Raw genomic sequence first — 22,162 nt, forward strand, 5'->3', positions numbered from 1 at the left:
CAAGACCCTGGCCTCGGCTGTTTCCTCGTCAAGCTGCCTGTTCCCACTGCTCATGGCCTTCACTTAGCTGGTTATTTGGGGCTTCTGTGTACCCCATCTCCAGCTTTGAGTCAAAGCACAGACTCCGGGCCTCCCTTGCTTACCAAGAACAATCACAGAGCGCCACTCCGTACATGCTGTGCTAGCTTGATCTCGGAGTGAAACGTGTGATTTCTTTTTTGTTTTTCTCAGGATACATTCTGATTCCCATGGTGATTTTATCTTTGGCCCTTGGGCTACTTTTACACATTCTCTTTAATTTCCACATGCTTGCAGCTCTCCCATGGGTGACTCCTTGCTCTCCTGAGGTCTGGATACAGTCTGGATTTTAGTCCGTGAGATGGGCTGTGGCTCACGGGGCTGAGGAGATGGCTTATTTTGTGTGTGTTCAGGTATGCTTAAACTCAGCTTTCCACTGTAGGACGGAACATTGCTTAGATGTCAGTTGACAGGTGGCTGTTGGGTGCTTTCTCTTTACTCAGCTTCCTGGCCCAGACTTTCCTCTCATACTATGGTTTTACGTGCGTCAGGCTGCTCAATGCTATGCCCGCATCTCCGGCTCTGCTTTGCCCTCGACTCTGGCTCCATGTACCTCTTTAGATGTTGTTCGAGGTCCTTCTTTGGAGAACTTCATCTGCAGGTTCTTATCTTCCATGTTGTCTCATCTTCAATCATTTTGGGTTTTCTTGCTGCTTCTCAGTTTTTCAATTCTCGGTATCTGTTTTGTTCTCGGCCTCCCCTGAGTACACTCCTGATTTTGGTCTGGTCCTCGCACATCATTAATGCCATGATTTTAATTTCACTGGCTCTGCCATTCTGGATTTCTTTCTGTCCATTGCTTCCATCCTGGACTGTGCTGGCCTGCTCTGTAGATTATTTCCCACTGTGGCCTGAGCATGCCGTTCTGTTCTGTGGGTTTCCCTCACCCCACTGAAGGGTGATGTCTCCTTTCTGGAGGGACACTCCTATGAGCCAGCTCTCTCTTCTCATGGTCCCTATTGGTGACACTCTGATGGGGTTGACCACAGAGTTTGTGCCTGGGGACAAGGTCAACACCATGACCGGGACGAGCTGCTTCTCCATGTAGACCTAATGCTTTTAGCCCTGGGGTAGGTCCCCTGCTCTGGCCATCTCCAGCCTGTGGTGAGTCTGGGTAACTGCTCTCATTCACAGTGCCCATGCACGACTGCCCAGCCTCAGGACATAGAGGACATAGAGCACCCCACAGTGCACCAATTCCTTGCTCTCCTGCACCTCACCTACCAAGTCCATCCAGCTAGAGCTCCCTGAGTTCCGCTATTCGCCTTTCTGGCTTGAGAAAGCCTCCTGCACCGGGAGTCAGTCCTGTGTGGTCTGGAGTCACTGCTGTACACAGATGATGTGGGCTGGGCTCCCTTCCTATGGGATCATGGTCCTCCCGCCAGGCTGCACAGTGTGTGTGTGCAGTGGCTTCCCATCTTTACAGTTTCTAGGATGAGAAGTCACGCAAAGCCATAGGATACAGTGAGCCCATTCCTCGTGTTTGAGGACAGGATATCTTTGAGTCCCAAGTGTGCTTTCCTCTGTGACTCCTCAGGATCTGTCTCTGACCCACCATACCTGGCCTGACCCACACTACTGCCCAGGCCTTGTCTATGCAGCCAGCATCTCCCCAGAAGGAAACCTGAAAGCAGATCTGGGAAAGACACAAGGAGCCTCAGCCCACCCCCACCCCAGGGCTCTGGGTCCCTAGGGAAGCAGCACCTTCTCTGTCTCCTACACCTCGGTCCACACAGACGTGTGGGGTGCCCTGATCCAGTCTCCATCCCTGCTGCTGAGCTCTATGCACCAAGTGACTCTCACTGAGAAAATAGAGTGAGCCTATTGTCTGTCTCATTGGTAGTTAATTGTATGGAGTGAAGATTTATCATAGCAATAAAATAAGATGGGGAGTGAGAACCAAGTAAGGTACCCCTTCAACCTGATAATTAACCCCAAGTCAGAGTTGGCCCTGGGTGAAACTCAGCAGGGGCAGGGCAGTGTGGCATCCCTCATCTGGGGGTCACAGCAACAGCAACACGGAGTCCCTGGGCCAGTGCCTCTGCCCTCAGCCTATGTCCAGTAACCATCACAGTCACATGTGGGGTGAGACATGACTTCAGGACATAGCAGGGTGAAAGGGGGGCCAGAGAAGGCCTCGGGGCACGAGGCAGCTTTCTGTCACTGCAAACAACACTTGAGCTCACTGGTTTCTTTGGGTTCACAGTTTTAGAGGTGTCAGTCCATAGTGGGCTAGCCTGTGATCAGGCTTGTGATGACAAGAGCATGAGGTGGGGGAGGCCACTAACCTATGTTTGGAAGGACAGAGATGAGGCCCCTGCCGTCCTGCCACATGCTCTCAAAGACCTTGGGTGGCTGCAGATCTCTGTCCATGTTACAGACTCCGCTGCCTCCCAGAGTGCAGGCAGACCACAGGCCTCGGGGCACCCACAGCCACACCAGCCTCTGTCCCTTGTGCTGCTGCTGACTGATTGGGAGTCTAGACAGTAGCCTCACTGAATGAAGCACTGAAGCGTCCCTCGGCGTGAACCAGTCTCCATGCTCTCAGGCCTCAGGCAGCGCACCAGTGGCTGCATGAGGATGTGACATGTCAGGGTGAGACAGTGTCCCCCATATCTACAGCAATTTCTTCCTGCTTATGTGGCCTTCAACAAATGTATTATCACCTGGACCTGGATGGTGTTCTCTCCTCAGCCACAGGGAAGGCAGGGGTATTTCCCATAGAACAGGCTCAGGAGCTATTTTCAATCTGGTCCCAGGTGCTGTGAGCCATGCACTGAGCTTGTGGCTGGTGCCAGGCACATGGACACCTGCCATATCCCAGAACTGCATATCCCAGAACTAGAACTTCAACATGGGGCTTCGCTTCCCACTCTCACCCTCTACAAGCTGAGTTCACTGGATGGTCACTGGCATAGAGTCAGGACCATCCCGGCCTGCCAACACATCCTCATCCAAAACAAGATTCTAGATAACTGAAGATATGGCAGACTTCTCAGTGTGCCTGGCCTGTGTGCTCCACCACAGTGTGCTCCACAACAGTGTGCTCCACCACAGTGTGCTCCATCACAGTGTGTTCCATCACAGTGTGCTCTATCACAGCGTGCCTGACCTGTGTGCTCCATCACAGTGTGTTCCATCACAGTGTGCTCTACCATAGTGTGCTCCACCACAGTGTGCTCCACCACAGTGTGCTCCACCACAGTGTGCTCCATCACAGTGTGCTCCATCACGGTATGCCTGACCTGTGTGCTCTATCACAGTGTGCTTACTCTCCAATCACAGCCCATGTCCTCCCACACATTGAAGATCTCTGCATTTAGAACCAAGTGAAGTCTAGAGGCAGGGACACGTCTACTCACAAGGCCCATGGCCCAGACCTGATTCCAGTTGCTAGCACCACTGAACAGGGGACAGCAGCAGACCGCAGGCGAGCTGAGGTAGCACTTGGCAAACACTCAGGAAGGAGGCACCTGGGCTGCTCTGGGAAGCACAGGGCATGGAAGCACCTGTTCAGGTTTGATTGGCACTGTGCAGAGGAGGTGCAGTTACAACGCAAGGTGACAGAGGGAACTGTTCCCTGAACTAGCACAAATAGGTTCCAAAGCACAGCAGATTGCCAGATGCAAAGGAGAAGCCATGAGATGTCGATAAGGACCATAGGAGTCTACACAGGTTCAGTCAGGGTTTTTATTGCTCAAGTGTATTCAAAGAAGGGACAATCACAATGAGGTGAGATTGCTGGACCCAGAAAGGTCAGAGAGAGGAGGGTACTGCCATGGTCTGCCCTGCTGCATAGAGCACGGAGTATGGACATTCTTCTGTGAGCTCTGGTTCCTTGGCATTCAGTGTAAATATAGGAAATGCTCTCACTGGGGGACAGGTCAGCAGCAGCTGGACTTCTGGCCCGAGGAGAGGCCACAGCAGGCCTGGCGGGAGCAGGCAGGCCTACAGAGCAGGGACACACTGGAGCAAGGCTTGCAGCAGCTGGGCTGGCAGGAGGAGGCACAGCAGGAGGAGGTGGGCACACAGCAGGCAGGTCTGCACACAGGGCGGCAGAGCAGGGACACGCTGGAGCAGGGCTTGCAGCAGACAGGCTTGCAGCAGACAGGCTTGCAGCAGACAGGCTTGCAGCAGACAGGCACACAGCATGAGGGCTGGCAGCATGAGGAAGATCCAGAGCAGATGGGTGTGCAGCAGACAGGCTTGCAGCAGACAGGCTTGCAGCAGGAAGATTGACAGCAGGATGGCTGGCAGCATGAGGAGGAAGCCCCACAGCAGACAGGCTTGCAGCAAAGAGTCACACAGCAGGACGGCTGGCAGGGGGAGCAGGTGCAGCAAGCTGGCTGGCAGCTAGACTGCTGGCAGCATGAGGGTGTGCAGCAGACAGGCACACAGCAGGAAGATTGACAGCATGAGGGCTGGCAGCTAGACTGCTGGCAGCATGAGGGTGTGCAGCAGACAGATTGGCAGCAGGGGCTGGACACACAGCTCACTGGGGTGCAGATAAGAGTAGTGCAGGGGGCTGGGGCACAGCAGCTGGGCTGGCAGCAACTGGGGGCACAGCAGCTGGACTGGCAGCAGCTGGGCTGGCAGCAGCTGGGGGCACAGCAGGTAGGCTCACAGCAGCTCTCTGGGCAGTCGTCCACCTGCCAGGAGGAGTTGGTGCAGGCGTCAGAGCAGACAGACATGGTGGAGGCGGCCATGGTGGGGTTGGCTGGAGGAGGGTGAGTTTGTGAGAGAGTGAGTGTTGAGTGTGTATGTGAAGTGCTGAGCCCTCAGCTTTTATTCCCTTGGTGGCTCTAGCCTTCCTTGTTTGGTGACCCAGCAGTCTCATTAACAGTTCCTTGTTTAGTTGTGAACTGTCACTCATCTTGTAAACATCCTGAGTCTGTGCAAATCTGCTGCTCTTCCCCATCTCTGAGACGGACAGAATGCATATTTGTAAGCAGGTCCTTCAGAGGCTGTGTGGGAAAACCCCTACATCTCTACTCCCTAGGACAACACCAGAGATAGCCATGGGTTCCCTTGAAGACTCAGCTAACTGAGGGGTTGAGCTTAGGGAGCCCAGCAAGAGGGTCCTGGTCACAGGAACTCTGTGGGTCATGTTTGTAGAATCAATTCTCAGCGCAGAAAGTCTCCAAGGGTCAGTATGTAGTGTGTGCAAAGCTGTTGTCCAAGTAACAGTGACAGATTGTGGTGGGGTTGGGGGGCTGAATGTCCCTACACCTGTGTTCGTGTGCAGGGTGCTCCCAAGCTTGTACTGTGGTGGGCCACGCCCCATAGCAAGGGCCAGCATGCAGCAGCTGAGGATGCTGATGTCTTGGGAGTGCTTCTCATGCTTAGAAGAAACCACACCTCACAACCTATCCATAGATAGGATGCCTAAAGATGAGGCTCCACAGCCAAAAAGAAACTGAGGCACTCAGTCTTAAATGTCTCAGTGGCCACATGAGTGGGAAGGGGATCTGCCCAATGGAATCATTAGGGGGTGCTTTGATACAGCCCCACAGAGCCAGGTTCTGCTGTAACAGATTCCTAACATACATGCTGTGAGGCAAATGTGTGTTATTTTTGAATCACACCAAACAGGGGATGCACCTATGGACCAATCTAGAACTCTGTCAGCTGTAAATGAGACAAATCTTTACAAAGTCACAGAAAAGGAACTTCTTGAATTAAGATAAAAACAATGTGGTGGGTTAGGTATGATACAGCCTATGTTGTTAAACTCTATAAACATGGAGACATATTTATGTGTACACATACATATTATGTACATGTATACACAGAGGATGGATATATAGATGATGAATGACGGATGGACAAGCAGATGGATAAGTAGACAAATGGATGGATGAGTGAATGGATGGGTGAGTGGGTAGATGAATGACCAAGTAGACAGATGGGCTAGTGTATGGGTGAGTTGATGGATAGATGAATGGATGGATGAGGGGGTAGGTGGATGGATAAGTGGGTAAGATGGATGGATACATGAGAAGATAGATGAGTAGTTTTGTGGGTGGATTGGCTGGATGAGTAAATGGATGTGTAAGTGGGTTGGTGAATACATGGATAGGTGGGTGGATGGGTAGGTGGGTAGGTAGGTAGGTAAATATATGGGTGCATGAGTCAGTAAATGAATGAGTAAAAGATGGATAGATAGGATAGTGGATGGGTAAGTGGATTAGATGGATGGGTAGTGGATGAGTGAATGAAATGATGTCTGGATGATAGATGAATGGATTGATGGTGGGTGGGTGAGTGGTTGGTAGATGATGAGGGGATAAGTACATAGATGATGGATACGTAGGTGGATGGGTACACTGATACATGGGTAGATAAATGTGTGGGTAAGTAGGTGGGTGGGTGAACAAATGTGTTAGTGGATAGATGAGTGTGTTAGTGGATGGATGAGTGTGTTAGTGGATAGATGAATGCATGATGATAGATAGGTGGATGGGTTGGTGGATGGATAGATGAGTGGATAGATGAAAGAATGGATGGATGGATGGATGGATGGATGGATGGATGGACAGATGTATGAATAGATGAGTAGGTAGGTGTGTGGATGAGTAGTTGGATGGATAGGCAAAGAATCAATCCTCACCATTTGTGGATTCTTTTTAATTTTTACTTTCTGACATTTATCTGCATCTCCAAATCTACTTGTGATCTTTCTGTGGCTATCCATGAATAGATACAGAGCAGGGAATCTTAAGGTGCATGCTCCCAGCTGGGTAGGATGTGATAATAATAGGGCTCTGCCTTCTGGTTTTGACTCATCCTGAAAACAAGCCTCATTGTCTCCTTGGTGACAAGTTTTCTGGGTTTGTGCTATCCTCTTGCTAGGGAATGCCCGTGAATGGTGCTGAACCACCATGTCCTGTGACATTAGTACTACAGGACACTTCACAGAGAGTCCACAAGCTCTGATGCAACTGTGAGGCCATTAGAGATGAGTCTGCCATGTAGATGGCTCAAGGAGCCTTTGAACAGAAGCACATCAGACAAGCTCCCGTGTAGCTCATGGGATGACCAGAGACCAGACAAGCTCCCATGTGGCACATGTGATGACCAGAGGCTCATGGAAAACTGACCCTGTGTGAACCCCAGCAGCAACTGGTTAGCATCTGCCGAATCAGTGCTAGTGCCTCACAGAACCCAACCACTAGGGTGAGGAGAATGGGCTCTGAATATGTGCATGTGTGCATGTGTGTGCATATGTGTAGTGAGACAGAGAGATGGAAATGGAGTGCATGGGAGCAACTGCTTCCAGAGGACACTGGCCAGCACCAGCTTTGGATGTCACACAGTTTAACTTCCAGATGCATCTTCTACACTGGGCTCTGTGTACATATGTGACCTAACTTTAAAGCAGTGGCTGTAGACACACATCCCAGTACTTGAGTGGCAAATCTAGGCGACTAGTGGGAAGAAGGGCTGGCAGGGAATGTTAGCAGCTTTGGAGGAGGATGGAGTGGACAAGGGATGGCTGGAGAGCATTGAGCAGTGAGACAGAGCTGCAGAGGTTCCTGGCCCATGCGGTGTTCCTATGGTTTTTACAGATCATGAACCGCCTTGAGGTTAGAAACTGAGAGCCCAGCCAGGAACTGCTAGCTTTCTTGAGTATGTAGGGGCCAAGCTTATCATTCTGCAGCCCTAAGTACAAAGACAGGGTGGACACAGGCACAGGACAGGGTGGACACAGACACATGACAGGGTGGACACAGACACAGGGCAGGGTGGACACAGGGCAGGGTGGACACAGACACAGGGCAGGGTGGACACAGACACAGGGCAGGGTGGACACAGACACAGGGCAGGGTGGACACAGAAACAGGGCAGGGTGGACACAGACACAGGGCAGGGTGGACACAGACACAGGGCAGGGTGGACACAGGCACAGGGCAGGGTGGACACAGGCACAGGGCAGGATGGACACAGGGCAGAGTGGACACAGAGAGGTGCAGGAGATGAGGAGACACTCTAGGGGTAGGAGTTACAGGCCAGTCACTGCACCCTCAACCCAATGGCTCTACACATGTCACTGCACACCTCTGGTCTTGGCACAGTCATGAGTGACAACCGTCCTCACCAGAGCTGGGCTATGGGACGAGTACTGTCCTGAGGACATTGTTCTCCCGCCACTACTTCTTGAGAGGGGACGAGGGTCCTGGCATCTGGCCATGGCTGGATGACATCCCTGCTGCCATAGGATGGCTGGGAGAGTCCCACCAGTGACACCCCAACCTCACTGCTCACAGAGCCTCACCTAACTGTCCCACCACTGTCCCCAGCACCACCCACTGGCAGGAGACAGACAGGCCTGACAACAACATCCCAGACAAACAAACACCCTGATAATGACCACGAGCCACACCAACAAGGAAGGGAGGCCAAGCCAGACAGCAGCAGCACAGGGGGATAAAAGCTGACGGCCCAGCACCTCACACACACTCACACTCAACACTCACTCACTCACTCCTCACCCTCCTCCAGCCAACCCCACCATGGCCGCCTCCACCATGTCTGTCTGCTCTGACGCCTGCACCAACTCCTCCTGGCAGGTGGACGACTGCCCAGAGAGCTGCTGTGAGCCTACCTGCTGTGCCCCCAGCTGCTGCCAGCCCAGCTGCTGTGTGCCCAGCTGTTGTGTGTCCAGCTGCTGCCAGCCCAGCTGCTGTGCTCCAGCTCCCTGCCTGACCCTCCTCTGCACCCCAGTGAGCTGTGTGTCCAGCCCCTGCTGCCAATCTGTCTGCTGCTCACCCTCATGCTGCCAACAGTCTAGCTGCCAGCCAGCTTGCTGCACCTGCTCCCCCTGCCAGCCGTCCTGCTGTGTGACTCTTTGCTGCAAGCCTGTCTGCTGCACACCCATCTGTTCTGGATCCTCCTCATGCTGCCAGCAGTCTAGCTGCCAGCCCTCCTGCTGTCAATCCTCCTGCTGTGTGCCTGTCTGCTGCAAGCCTGTCTGCTGCAAGCCCTGCTCCAGCGTGTCCCTGCTCTGCCGCCCTGTGTGCAGACCTGCCTGCTGTGTGCCCACCTCCTCCTGCTGTGCCTCCTCCTGCCAGCCCAGCTGCTGCAAGCCCTGCTCCAGTGTGTCCCTGCTCTGTAGCCCTGTGTGCAGACCTGCCTGCTGTGTGCCCACCTCCTCCTGCTGTGCCTCCTCCTGCCAGCCCAGCTGCTGCAAGCCCTGCTCCAGTGTGTCCCTGCTCTGTAGCCCTGCCTGTTCCCGCCAGGCCTGCTGAGTCCTCTCCTCAGGTCAGAAGTCCAGCTGCTGAATGGGCTCTGTTGTCAACCCGGAGCTTTGGAGCTCCCTCTCACCGGACCCCTGGCTTCTCTGCTAGTGACCAGCAACTGTCTACATAACCCCTCCAGGGTCTTGCAAGGCCTCGGCTGTCCCTTGCTTGCCCCTCCCTCACTTTGGGAGAAGTCCCCAGCTCCTAGTCAGGGAACCTCCCGGCCCTGCCACAGTAAGGAGCACGGCTCTCTACAGTCTAGCCCTCTGTGTAGCAAAACAGAAGCAGAAGCCACTTAGGAGATGGACTCCCAGCCATTTCCTTGGGTCTGTGGCAGGGCTCTACTGTGCATAGGCCAACCCTGGCTCTTCTGGATTCTCAGACTCCCATCCAATCCCCCTTCAGCTGCACCTGTCATATTCCAATAAACTGCTTGACAAACCTAACCAAGATTGTCTCTGGGCTCACATGAATGCTCAAGTTCCCACCCCTGGTGGCTCACAAGGGCACTGAGCCCCGTCCCCTGCCATGGTCTCAGAAGCCGGCATTCCCTGTCCATAGGTATGTCCAAGGGATAAACTTGTGTTCAGGGACACAACAGTGGGGGTCTGACAGTGGCACCTATCCTGGGCATGACTTTGGCCACCCTGACTCCCCCAAAATTCCCTGTCCTGGTTGGTGAGTCCTAGGAGCTGTTCTTTGTAGAGGACTTGGGTCCGGGAGGCTCCTACCACACAGTCTCACTGGTCTATGGTCTTCATAAAACAGCGTGGCTGGATACCTGCTCTCCCGAGGGTTTGGGGGGCTTTGGTGCATGGCAGGGGTGTTTGATGGCCACTCATAGAAACCCTGGTCACAAATCCAAAGCACACCTTGATGACATGTTGCATGGGCCATCTATCCTTGCTAGGGGTGCTGAGCACATTCCTGGGAGAGCCCCTGTCCCTGCTTCCTAGGACTTGACCCCAAGCTCCTTTTCTTGGCTGGGAGTACCCTCTCTGGCCTGGACTTGTGGCCTGGTCCAGCCTGTTACAGTTAGGGCCACACAGTGGTATCTGGAAACTAAACTGCTGGCAATAATCTGCCATCTCCAGGCCACAGCTCTCAGAGCATGTCTGTTCTATAGCGCCTTGGAGGCATGGGTGTGGAGGTGGAGGATATGCCCTAGGAAGGGATTCTGGGAGCAGAAAGGGCCTCACAGTCTCAAGCTCCTGAGACACTCTGTTCTGGGCCCTGCAGATGACAGTTTCCTTCACTAATAGCATGTAACTGACAAAGGACCCAAATTCTGAATTTGCAATGAAACTAAATTAAATGAACAAAAGAGGTGGCAGTAGGCATTTACGGAGACACCCTGTGACCAAAAGTCATTCCCACCCATGACAAGAAGACGTAGATGAGCAAAGAAGAGAGAGAGCTGGAACCTTCAAGATGGCTGATCACCGTGAAGCCAAAGCATACGGACAGACAGAATGACTTCACTTGAAACAGGCAGGGAGGCAAGTGGTCATTACCGTTCTAAACATCTATAGTGAGTCCATGAAACACTCAGAAATGAACAAAAGAGCAATGTCCCACACATGTCCTCTCCAGACTGTGGGGACAATGGCTCCTAGGGAGCTGAGCAGGTCAGCAACTGCTGAGATGCGTCAACCGGGCTGCTGGGTTCATGTGCGCTGGGTACGTTGTGTTCTGTATTGTCTGCTGCTGATGAGCTGTAATAAAATACTAAGAAAAAGACGTTATAAGGACCACTCTCCTGAACCACAGTTAATAAACTCATAACCATAAAATGAAAGTTACCTTTGGGAAATCTAAAGACACCCCCTCTCGCCGATTCAAAAGTGGAGATACACGGTGGACCCAGCAGCGAGTGTGGACATGCATCATGGACCAAACAGTGAGTGTGGATGAGCTGCTTCTCTGAACACAGTTAATGTGGGAGGGAGAGGTGGGACTCAGAAGAAAATCAAATCCTTAGGTAATACAAATGAGCAGGATTGAAAGTAAGAGTTCAGCCCACAAAACCACGAGCGCTTCCAAAATGAAATTCTACAAGGGAAATTTTAAGTTTTAGAAGACAACTGGGGAGATCCAGAAATTAGTGGAGTGTTGTCTTCTCAGGCATGAGGACCCTGGAGCCCATATTTATAAAATAGGGGGGCATGGCTGCAGGCACCGTAATCCCAGGGCTGGGGAGGCAGAGGCAGGAGGGTCCCCGAGGCTCCCTGGCCAGCTAGTCTGTCTGATTCGGTGGGCTCTAGAGTTAGAGAAAGATCTTATTTCAAAAAAATGAGGTGGAGAGTGACAAAGGAAAGCATCCTCTCAACATCTGGCTTGTACATGCACACACAAAATAAACAAACAAATGACAGGTAAGGCAGGAATTGTAGATCTAAGTAAAACTGACGAGTTGCTGATGAAAGACAATACAAACTGAAACACTGGCAAGTCCAGAAGAGAAAAATGATGATAAAGATAAATTGTGACAAAATTAATAATAAAAGTATTTAATGTAACAATTTGAACGATATTACAATACCAACTTCTGGGGTAAGATGGTGAGCTAAGTGCTGCCTCCATGTGACTACTCTGGACTCTTCCAGATGACTCTGGCTGTTCTTTCTCTCTTATTCACAATAACAACCCCGCACCCCCTCCCCCGTAATAGAGCAGCCATTTTGAGTGGTTTATTTACTGAGCCCCCTGGCATACATATTCATTGCCTGATTTCATAGCCACAGCAATAAGACATGATAAAGAAATGGGATACAAATAGGAGAGAGACAAAATCAAAACGTCCTTATTTTTAGATAGTATTTCTATGTAAAAGCCCCCAATGATTCCACCAGAAATGCTTAAATCTGATAAACACTTGTGGCAGAATATAAAATCACCACACAGTTATTCCAGTGATGAACAGACTGAGAAAAAAAGCAAGACTCAGAACCCTACTTTCAATTGTCTCAGAGAACAAAACACTTACAAATAAACCAAGGAGTTGAAAGGAAGAGGGGGAAGCGCCCTAATGGAAAGGAGGACTTCCCATGGTCACAGAGCTGAGAACCAGTAACATGAAAATGGTGTGTTACAAACACAACCTGTAGAATCAATGCACGCTCATTAAAATTCCAATAGCCTTCTCTAAGAGAAATAGGAAAATAAGTCCTAAAATTCATGAGGAAGCACAAAAGAACTTGAATTTTTTTTCCAAGACAGGGTCTCTCTGTATATCCCTGGCTGTCCTGGAATTCGCTCTGTAGACCAGGCTGGCCTCCAACTCAGAGATCTGCCTGCATCTGCCTCCCAAGTGCAGAGATTAAGGTGTACACCATCACACCCACACTTGAAAGACTTTGAATTTTTAAAGCATACCTGAACACAAAGATCAAGGCTGGAGATGTCACACTGACTCATCGCAAACTGTACAACAGTTGTAAGTCCCGAAAGCAGCAGTTTGCCAGAACAAAAGTAGACTTGTACACCAGTGACATAGAAGACCCAACTATAGGGGGGAAAGGTGCCAGGAGGCTGGAGAGATGGCTCTGTGGAAAAAGTGCTTTCTGCACAAATGTGTTGACCAGAGTAGACTCCCAGCACTCAGGTGAAAGCTGGGTACAGCTGCAAGTGTCTCTACCTTCAGCACCGGGGAGGCAGAGGCAGGGGGGATCCCTGGAGCTCACCGGCCAGCCAGCCAGTCTAGCTGAATTGGTGAGCTACAGGTTCAGTGAGGGACTCCTATCTCAAAAAAATGAAGTGGCGAGTGACTGAGGAAGATACTCAGTGTTGACCTCTAGACCCCCTCCCCACAACTTCAAACTGTGCCAAAAATATCTCTGGGGAAAGACAGCCTTTTCAGCAAAAGGTGCTAGGAAAACTGGATTGTAGTTCATGCTATGGATCACAAGAATAGAACCCCCGTGTCCATCCCCAGAAAGCCTTCAAAGCCTCCAAAATGAGGGCATCAACCCAGAAAGAAATCACAAGGAGCCATCACTGAAGAAAAATGAAGGAAAAGACACAGGAATAGTAAGGAAGACAAAGGAGGAGGGCCAAGGGCTGGGGGAGGGCCAAGGGCTGGGGGAGGGTCAAGGGCTGGAGGAGGGCCAAGGACTGGGGAAGGGTCAAGGGCTGGGGGAGGGTCAAGGGCTGGGGGAGGGCCAAGGGCTGGGGGAGGGTAAGGGTTGAGGGATGGCCGAGGGCTGGGGGGCCAAGGGCTGGGGGGTGGTAGCGCCAAGGGCTGAGATGGGTCCAGCCCTGAGAGATGAGGAAAGTTGAGCGTTGGGTTGGGTCTGAGACCTGTCAACTCAAACTGGCCTGTGAATTCAGAGTACTAGAAGTGATGTTTACAAGAAATAACACAATCAGCTACTGGAGGTGTTTGTGTCCCCAGAGCTTGGGGATACTTAGGGGACAGTCTGGGAAGATGTAATGACCGGATTACAGGAAAACAAAAACAGAGGACGTATCCAGCTCCAAGAGGGAGAAGCAAAACCGAAATGCACGTGAGTACACAGATTAGGCCTGTCCACCCACACAGAAACATTCAACGAAGATAAGACTGACATAGACGTGAAATAAAGTAACATTAAACCATAAATGGTGGGTGCTCTGGTTTAAGTGCTCACTAAGAGGGTACTGTCTTCAGCATGGGAGGAGGTGCTCCCAGGAGGTGACAGTGAGAGAGAATGCTGTCCTCCACAGGAGGGAGTTGTGTCATATCTAAAGACAAAAAGTAAAAACAAAAACAAAACCCAAAACAACAACAAAAACCAGAATGAGCATGCTGTTTTATAAGTAATTGTACAAAGAGTGTGGGATGGAGAAGAGAGACCCTGGGTCTGTGGGATGGAGGGGAGGGACCCGGGGTCTGTGGGATGGAGGAGAAGGTGGTCACCACCTGTAGGAACAGAGGGTCCTGCAGCGTGGGGAGTTCATGACACCAGGCCTGCTGGAGCTTGTGTTCCTGAAGATAATGTGGGAGACAGCAGAGGAAATTCACAGTCCCTGGATCCACCTAGTCATAGTGTCACATGGTCACTAGGATAAGGATGTGCCTTGGCCCAGCTGTGACCCACACTCCCAGCCGTAAACTGGCTGTTGTTGTCTGGAAACCGGATGAACAACAAGGAAAGGAAAGATGACCACTCATGAGGACAGGTACGTGGGAGAAGCATAAAAACCCCAGGGCCAGGCACCTCGCACAAACACGCTCACTCACACTCCCACGGCCACTCCTCCCAGTCCAACCCCCACCATGGCTGACACCTGCTGCACGAGGACCTGCGTGATTGCTGCGTCCACCACATCTGTCTGCTCTAGCAATCTGAGCTGCGGCAGCCGGATCTGCTCTCCCGGCGCCTGCACGGGTGCCTCCTGGCAGGTGGACAATTGCCAGGAGAGCTATTGTGAGCCCCCATGCTGTGCCCCCAACTGCTGTGCCCCAACCCCTTGCCTCCTCTGCACCCCAGTGAGCTGTGGGTCCAGCCCCTGCTGCCAGTCTGCCTGCACCAGCTGCTGCACACCCTCATGCTGCCAGCAGTCTAGCTGCCAGCCAGCTTGCTGCACCTGCTCCCCCTGCCAACAGCCCTGTTGCGTTCCTCTCTCCTGCACACCTGTCTGTTGCACACCAATCTGTGGAGTTTCATCCTGCTGTCAGCCGTCCTGCTGCGTGCCTGTCTGCTGCGTGCCTGTCTGCTGCAAGCCTGTCTGCTGCACACCCATCTGCTCTGGATCCTCCTCATGCTGCCAGCAGTCTAGCTGCCAGCCCTCATGCTGTCAATCTTCCTGCTGTGTGCCTGTCTGCTGCAAGCCTGTCTGCTGCAAGCCCTGCTCCAGCGTGTCCCTGCTCTGCCGCCCTGTGTGCAGACCTGCCTGCTGTGTGCCCACCTCCTCCTGCTGTGCCTCCTCCTGCCAGCCCAGCTGCTGCAAGCCCTGCTCCAGTGTGTCCCTGCTCTGCAGCCCTGCCTGCTCCCGCCAGGCCTGCTGTGGCCTCTCCTCGGGCCAGAAGTCCAGCTGCTGATGGGCCTGTTCCTGGTGGCTCAGGTCCCTCCCTGTGGCCCCTCTCAGCCTCTCTGGTCTGCTCCTGACCTGGGATAGATGGTCTCCGCAGAAGGGGGACACCACGTGTCCCCTGTGCTGACCTGACCTCTCCTCCTACCTTCCCAGTCACTGAGTCCTTGTCCCTGTGCTGCTCTGGGTCACTTGCCCTGACGTTAGCACCGCACAACACCAATAAATCCATGGCCACCCAACACTCTTCTGTGTCGTTATTTTTCATGTGTCTGAGATGAAACGTCTAGCACAGACAACAGGGAGGAAGGAATGGCCTCACTCAGGGCTTTAGCCCATCGCTTCGGGCGAGGTGATAATGAAGCAACTCTCTTCACAGTGTCCAGGAAGCAGAGAGAGATGTTTGTGTTTCATTCCCTCCTTTGTCCTTCTGTCCTTCCTGCTCCGGCCCATGGGATGGTATTGCTCACAGGCAGGGTGTATTCCCCTCAGGGAACCTGCTCTCAAAATGTCCTCTCAGACACACCCCAGAATGTACCTCAGTCTTCCAGTCAGGTAGGCTACGGGGAACAGCCATCACTTCCCTCATGCTGTGAGGGCACGTGACCTCCATGGAGTACAGTCTCCCTTAACCACAGGCATATCTGGAACTGAGTGACCCTGCCCAGTGGTCATGAAGGCCTGTGATCCCTCTTCTGAAGCTCAGGGCCTCTTCCCAGACAAATTCAACCAAAAAAAAACCCACATTCCCAGGACTCCCCAGGACTGGTCACCTGCATATGTGGCCTGTGCTGTCCATCTGTGCAAACTGGTCTGCACCAGGCTTTCTGTGGATGCAGGAAACAGGGCAGAGCTGCTGCAGCCTTGGCACTCTTAGGTCCTCTCTCTGGGTGCTGCTAGCTGTCTGAAAATCCTTGTCACCAATGCTCCTGCTGTGACAAGCCTGCTTCCCCCGTTCTTGGAGCAGGTCTGCACCTTGGCAAGGGTGGAGCAGGATGTACAGGTACTCAGGGAGAGTACCCTGACTCCTGTCTGCTCCCAGCCCTTGGGTGTGGCCACCTTCCCTAGCAGCTCCATCAGTGTGACGACACTGAATCAGGATCTACCTCTCATAATTGGTCCTGGCCGTCACCTTAACTGTGCTGGGAGGTGGTCCGGAAATGGTGAGATGCAGCTCTGAGCATGCATGTGATGGCATTTCCAGAGAGACCTAATATGCCCTGGTGCCTCACCCAGTGTTCCTGCACAGCCTGGCTGCCCACTCTGTCTGCCAGCTCTCTTCTGCACAGGGATGCCTCCCCTCTCACTGCATTGTGCTTTTGTGTCAGAGTGCTAGGACAGCCCTAGGAGACCAGAACTGGGTAGAGCTGAGAAGGCCCAGCTCTGAGCAGCCTGGGGGCATGGGTGACCCTCCTGAGTCAGGGGATGCAAGTATCTGTCAGTCATAGCTCCAGACTCACTTTCCCAGTGGCCATACCCCAGCCCTGGCCTCAGCTTAGTCAGGTCCATGCTGTGGGGTCTGAGGATGTCCTCAGCCCCCTGCCCGTGGACAGTATCTGGTAGACCCTGAGAAGGCTGTGGGCTCTTATCCAAGGGTTCATGGTCAACTGAACTCACAAACTTGGAGCAGCAACATGGCTGACCCAGAAACACTGGGATGTGGCCTCTCAGTGACCAGGTGATGTGCATGGGATGATGGACGAGCATGTGGCCACTTGGCAGGAGGGAAGGTCACCTAAAGTGAGACACTCGTGGCCCTGCAGACTTTTGAGACAACAGACTCCAAGGAATTGGAATTTCCTGGGAGTTTCATGCTGGAAGAAGTAAAAAGTTGAGCCTGGTCCTAGCCAGAGAAGGAGTTTGTCTCCCAGAATACCTTGCAGGAGCCACTAGAGCCCAAACAATGATGGTGGGCAGCCCAAACACTGCTAAGCTGTGCATATCTCCTACCCTCTATTTCAACGTTACCCTGGTGTTGAAGGGGTGGTGTTTTCACTGGACCTCTCCTGCTCTTCCCTGTGTGGCTGCACTTTAAAAACAATCCCCTTTCTCTGCTGCTCACCAATCCTTGTATAACTGGTACATCAAGGCCAGTGGCAAGCCTGGCATGTCAGGGCTGCAGGGCTCTGAACCAGCTGCTAGAGAGAGTCTTGGCTGAGAGCCCAGAGACATGGAAAGCTGTCAAACCTGGCTGGACACGTCTGGACAGTTCCTTCCCTGTGGCCACATGGGCATCTGGAGACGGCTCAGTGGTTAAGAGCACTGACTGCTCTTCTAGAGGACCCGGGTTCAATTTCTAGCACCCACATGGCAGCTCAAAACTGTCTTGTAACTCCTCACATAGAAATACATGCAGGTCATGCACCAATGCAAATAAAGTAAAAATAAATGAACTATTAAAAAAAGACTGAACTCTGGGACACCTTAGTGTCTCTGAGAAAGGGGTTCATCCCTGTCTCCCCGACACCCAGCCATGGTGAAAGACAAAAGTAGCATTCACTGGGCATCAGGGACAAGTTGATAAAGGCATAAAATTGCCCAGCCCTTTGGATAGGCTGGAATAAAATATCTGATAAAGCCAATCACTCGAGTGTGAGCTCACTATGAAGATGTAGGAATTGATAGCATGGCCTCAGATGACATAGTCTTAGGGTCACGGTCTTGGAACACATGGGTCTTTTGTCACCTCAGACTCCCTTTTCCCCACAATCCAGTGACTCTGGGATATCTAATCTATAGAAAGAGATGAGGGGACAGAACACCAAGACACAGCTCGGCTGGGACCCACACTCAGCCCGTGTCACCATGGGAGTCACACAGCATATGTTCCACAGACAGAATCCAGGACCGAGCACCCACACTCCTGAAATGGAGGCAGGGGTGTGAAGCCATGTGTCTTGTCTGAGGACACATGCATCAGTACTTTGTGAAGGCATGGAGAATGTCACCTCTTAGTGTATTTCCCAGAGAAATGGTTGGGGACCTTTCCTAAGTGTTACTGTGGAATAAATGACCCTTCGGAACCCCCCACCCCCAGCTTAGCTGTAATTCATAAATTCCACGAACAGTTTTACAGCTCCACACCGCTTCCCTGGCACAGTTCCCCACCTCAGAAAAGCTGAGGACAGCTGGCAAGAGGCAGCCACCTGCCCTCAACACAGGCTTCCAGCAGTGACCCATATGCCCAGCCCTCTCTCATTCTAGCATATGGAACCACCTAGAACTCACTGCTGTGATCTTGGATTTCATCCTTCCTCAGGTGCTCAGCTCTCCCTGTCACCCGAGGACTACAATGTCGTAAAATGACAGTGTCACTGAACAAAGCTACGTGCCTACTTCCCAAGAAGACCCTGCATCATATTCTGAGTCTCCCTTCCCAAAGCAGAATTTGACCAAGTGCAGGCACTGTCCTGTCCCCAACCACACTTCAACCAGCAGAGTCCTCCAAGTCCAGGCTGCAAAAGTCTTTATCATGAACACCCTTCGTGAGACAGGTAACCATCTCAGGCAAGGCCATTAAGGACAGAGCCTCCTCTGGAACGTGCTGCCAGACACTCACACACACAGAGCCATGTTCCAGGCCATGTCCCCAGTGGTGCAAATTACCCAATCATCATAGAAAACTGTCAGATATCAGACAAGAGAGGTGGGCCGTGTGCCAGCCAATGTGGCCCTGTGACAACAGGCCTAGCTGTGTGCACTGCATAGACACTCAGAGCCCTCTGACCTGGGTCACTTGACATCAGGAAATAAACACCAGAGGAAGCTGTTGCTTACAGACACACTGGTCTCTGATGAGTTTCCCGTTGTTTTGGTGGTGGTGGTAGGTAGTGGAGGGGTTTTTATTTGTTTGTTTTGTTTTGTTGTTTGTTTTTTTAAGGCTTTGAGACAGGGTCTCAATAGCTAGTCCAGACTGGCCTCAACGTTGAGACCTGCCTGCCTCAGCCTCTCTAACTTCTGATGAGATCTTACAATGATTCTCCACTGGCTCTTCCTTTCTCAGCTTCCCAGTAGCCATTGGTACAGGATGGTGCCTCTAGCTGGCCCTGAAGGGTATGGCCACCAGGCTGCCACCAGTGGCTGACATCTTGCACACTGGCAGAGGTGGATCTTTGAGCTACCAGCTTTGCTACCTGTTTCTCTCTCCCAGAAACCAGGTCTCAGATTCCCACAGTCTCTCCATCTGGACAGAAGATGCCAGCGAGCCTGCGCCAACCTTGCCACTCTCGGAGTTGAGCTCTCCACCTCGTCCTTGAGCTCCCAGCAAGCCCTGCTCCCCAGACCACCCAGGTCCAAAGCTGTGCTTAGTCAGGAAGAGGAACTTCCCATAATGCACACAACAGGAAGAAAGGTGCATCTCCCTCTGGGAAAACAGAGGTTGGAGGATAAAAGGCCCACAGGCCAGCACCTCACACACACTCACACTCAACACTCACTCACTCACAAACTCACCCTCCTCCAGCCAACCCCGCCATGGCCGCCTCCACCATGTCTGTCTGCTCTGACGCCTGCACCAACTCCTCCTGGCAGGTGGACGACTGCCCAGAGAGCTGCTGTGAGCCTACCTGCTGTGCCCCCAGCTGCTGCCAGTCCAGCTGCTGCCAGCCCAGCTGCTGTGTGCCCAGCTGCTGCCAGTCCAGCTGCTGCCAGCCCATCTGCTGTGTGCCCAGCTGCTGCCAGCCCAGCTGCTGCCAGCCCAGCTGCTGCCAGCCCAGCTGCTGTGTGCCCAGCTGCTGTGTCCCATCCCCCTGCCTGACCCTCATCTGCACCCCAGTGAGCTGTGTGTCCAGCCCCTGCTGCCAATCTGCCTGCAACAGCTGCTGCACACCCTCATGCTGCCAGCAGTCTAGCTGCCAGCCAGCTTGCTGTACCTGCTCCCCCTGTCAGCCATCCTGCTGTGTGCCTGTCTGCTGCAAGCCTGTCTGCTGCAAGCCTGTCTGCTGCACACCCATCTGCTCTGGATCCTCCTCATGCTGCCAGCAGTCTAGCTGCCAGCCCTCATGCTGTCAATCCTCCTGCTGTGTGCCTGTCTGCTGCAAGCCTGTCTGCTGCAAGCCTGTCTGCTGCAAGCCTGTCTGCTGCAAGCCCTGCTCCAGTGTGTCCCTGCTCTGCCGCCCTGCCTGCTCCCGCCAGGCCTGCTGTGGCCTCTCCTCGGGCCAGAAGTCCAGCTGCTGAGAGCCAGGACCCACTGAGAGCAGTAGGGACTACCTCCCCAGCAGCCTGTAGTTTCCACTCATGCAGGCACAGCTCAGAAGGGAGATATGTGCCATCTGAAGAGAAACCAGAGTGTAGCTCAACCACTTAGAAGGACCAGTGTGTTCCTCCTCCACCCGGCCCCAGGAGTGCTGGCTGCTCCTTTTCCCTCCCTGCCTATCTGGATGACCCTGCTTCTGTGTTCAGCTGTACCACTCTAGACCTCTGCACTTCAATAAAGTCTCCTCTGACCCACTCCGTCTCTATTGTGACTGTCATCCTGGGGCCTCGCTCTGGGGCCTGCCCCCCTTCCACCCTCCCTGTTGTGAAGTTTAGAGTAATTTCCTAGACCCACAGCTCCTGTCCCCTTGTTCCATACTCTGTACTAGGGTGGAGTTCCTCCTGCTCTAGTTCTGGACCTGTACTTTCCCATCTCTGGGGCCCAGGGAGTGACTCTGATAAACCCACTGAAAGGGCTTCACATCGAGGGAGAGGCATGCTGTGGAGGGCAATGGAGCGTGTGTCCTCATCCTGAGAGCCTAGGAGAAACTCAGCACTGTGGCTTTCCAAGAATTCCAGGACTGAGGGAAGCTGCTCTATGGATCCCACCACCTCATCTAGGTGCCAGCACAGTGCCTGTCACCAGCAAGGCAGAGTTGACCAGTATCTAACCAGAGACCAAGTACTTCAGGCCATGACCAGAGATGCTTATAAACATCATATCAGGTTTATGGTATCCAAAGAAACCCCATCACCATACAGAGGATGCTGTTGCTGACATAGGAATTATACAGCAACCCCCCCACCACTGTCTGTGCCACATCAGCCTGAGCTGCTAGAGCATCCTACTCTTGTGTAGCCCACAGAGACAATGGTCTGTCTGATTCCACTACAGACACATTGCTCCCAAACTCACTAATCCCAAAGGTGCTCCAGAGAGGTCACACTGTGGTACCTAGAGAACAACCCCCACTTCAGGGCAAATTGATGTCCCCAGACAGAAATGCCTTCGAGTAAGCCACTAAGGCCATCCCTGACAGTGGCAGGGACATCCATTTCATCAGATGTACAAATTTCAACCCAAAACAAGGGATATGAAGAACACAGGCAATGTGACTTTTACAGCAATGATTTACAGGCACCAATGATGTCGAAGTGAGTGAAATGCCCAATAAAGGATTTAAAAGACAGTTGTTAAAACACTCAATGAGCTGAGACCCAAGGTTATATAGGTAAATTGTTAAATGAAATTTGGAAAACTATGTGGACTGTGAATGAGAAATTCAGAAAAGGGTTTTATTGTTGTTTTGTTTTGTTTTAATAAAAGAAATCAACCAGAAATCTTGAAAAGGAGGAGAGACATAATCCAGATAAAGAATTCAGCTGAAAGCCTCAGCAGCAGATTCAATCAAATAGAACAAACTATGTCAGGGCTTGAAGACAGGTCTTTTGAAATATCACATTCAGACAGAAATAAAGTGGGGAGGGAATGGAGAGAGCATAGGAGATCTTTAGGACACCATCAATCATCAGTATCACCATCACTGGCATACCTGAATGGGAAGAGAGAAAATTTCAGAGCATATCTTACTGGAAAATTCCTTAGGAAAGATGTGGACACCCAGGGAAGGGAAGAAACT

At 52.3% G+C, this 22,162-nt stretch overlaps 5 protein-coding genes across 12 annotated transcripts in view; 3 read left to right on the forward strand and 2 right to left on the reverse strand.

Annotated features, from left to right (window-relative positions):
- Tspear (thrombospondin type laminin G domain and EAR repeats) overlaps window positions 1-22,162 on the reverse strand; it is a 176,804-nt gene that overhangs the window by 85,030 nt on the left and 69,612 nt on the right. The window lies entirely within an intron of this gene.
- Window positions 3,963-4,784, reverse strand: LOC131893720 (keratin-associated protein 10-7-like). Its single transcript, XM_059243831.1, has 2 exons — window positions 4,688-4,784; window positions 3,963-4,603 (listed from the first exon to the last, which is right to left on the reverse strand). Exons 1-2 carry the CDS (start codon window positions 4,782-4,784, stop codon window positions 3,963-3,965), a joined length of 738 nt encoding a protein of 245 aa, XP_059099814.1.
- Window positions 8,592-9,326, forward strand: LOC131926434 (keratin-associated protein 10-1-like). 2 transcript variants are annotated; one of them, XM_059281867.1, is made up of 3 exons: window positions 8,592-8,712; window positions 8,773-9,058; window positions 9,101-9,326. In XM_059281867.1, exons 1-3 carry the CDS (start codon window positions 8,592-8,594, stop codon window positions 9,324-9,326), a joined length of 633 nt encoding a protein of 210 aa, XP_059137850.1. The 2 variants fall into 2 exon arrangements, with proteins under 2 accessions (XP_059137850.1, XP_059137849.1); XM_059281866.1 differs by having other exon boundaries at window positions 8,592-8,697; window positions 8,773-9,326.
- Window positions 14,575-15,339, forward strand: LOC131926432 (keratin-associated protein 10-8-like). Its single transcript, XM_059281861.1, has one exon. The coding sequence runs from the start codon at window positions 14,575-14,577 to the stop codon at window positions 15,337-15,339; it is 765 nt and encodes a 254-aa protein (XP_059137844.1).
- On the forward strand, window positions 19,803-20,504 carry LOC131926435 (keratin-associated protein 10-2-like). Of its 7 annotated transcripts, none has more exons than XM_059281868.1 (2): window positions 19,803-20,351; window positions 20,415-20,504. In XM_059281868.1, exons 1-2 carry the CDS (start codon window positions 19,803-19,805, stop codon window positions 20,502-20,504), a joined length of 639 nt encoding a protein of 212 aa, XP_059137851.1. The 7 variants fall into 7 exon arrangements, with proteins under 7 accessions (XP_059137851.1, XP_059137856.1, XP_059137854.1 ...); XM_059281873.1 differs by having other exon boundaries at window positions 19,803-19,963; window positions 20,060-20,504; XM_059281871.1 differs by having other exon boundaries at window positions 19,803-19,946; window positions 20,040-20,504.

The sequence above is a fragment of the Peromyscus eremicus genome, chromosome 16_21, assembly GCF_949786415.1.
Source record: "Peromyscus eremicus chromosome 16_21, PerEre_H2_v1, whole genome shotgun sequence".
NCBI classification, from domain to species: Eukaryota; Metazoa; Chordata; class Mammalia; order Rodentia; family Cricetidae; genus Peromyscus; species Peromyscus eremicus.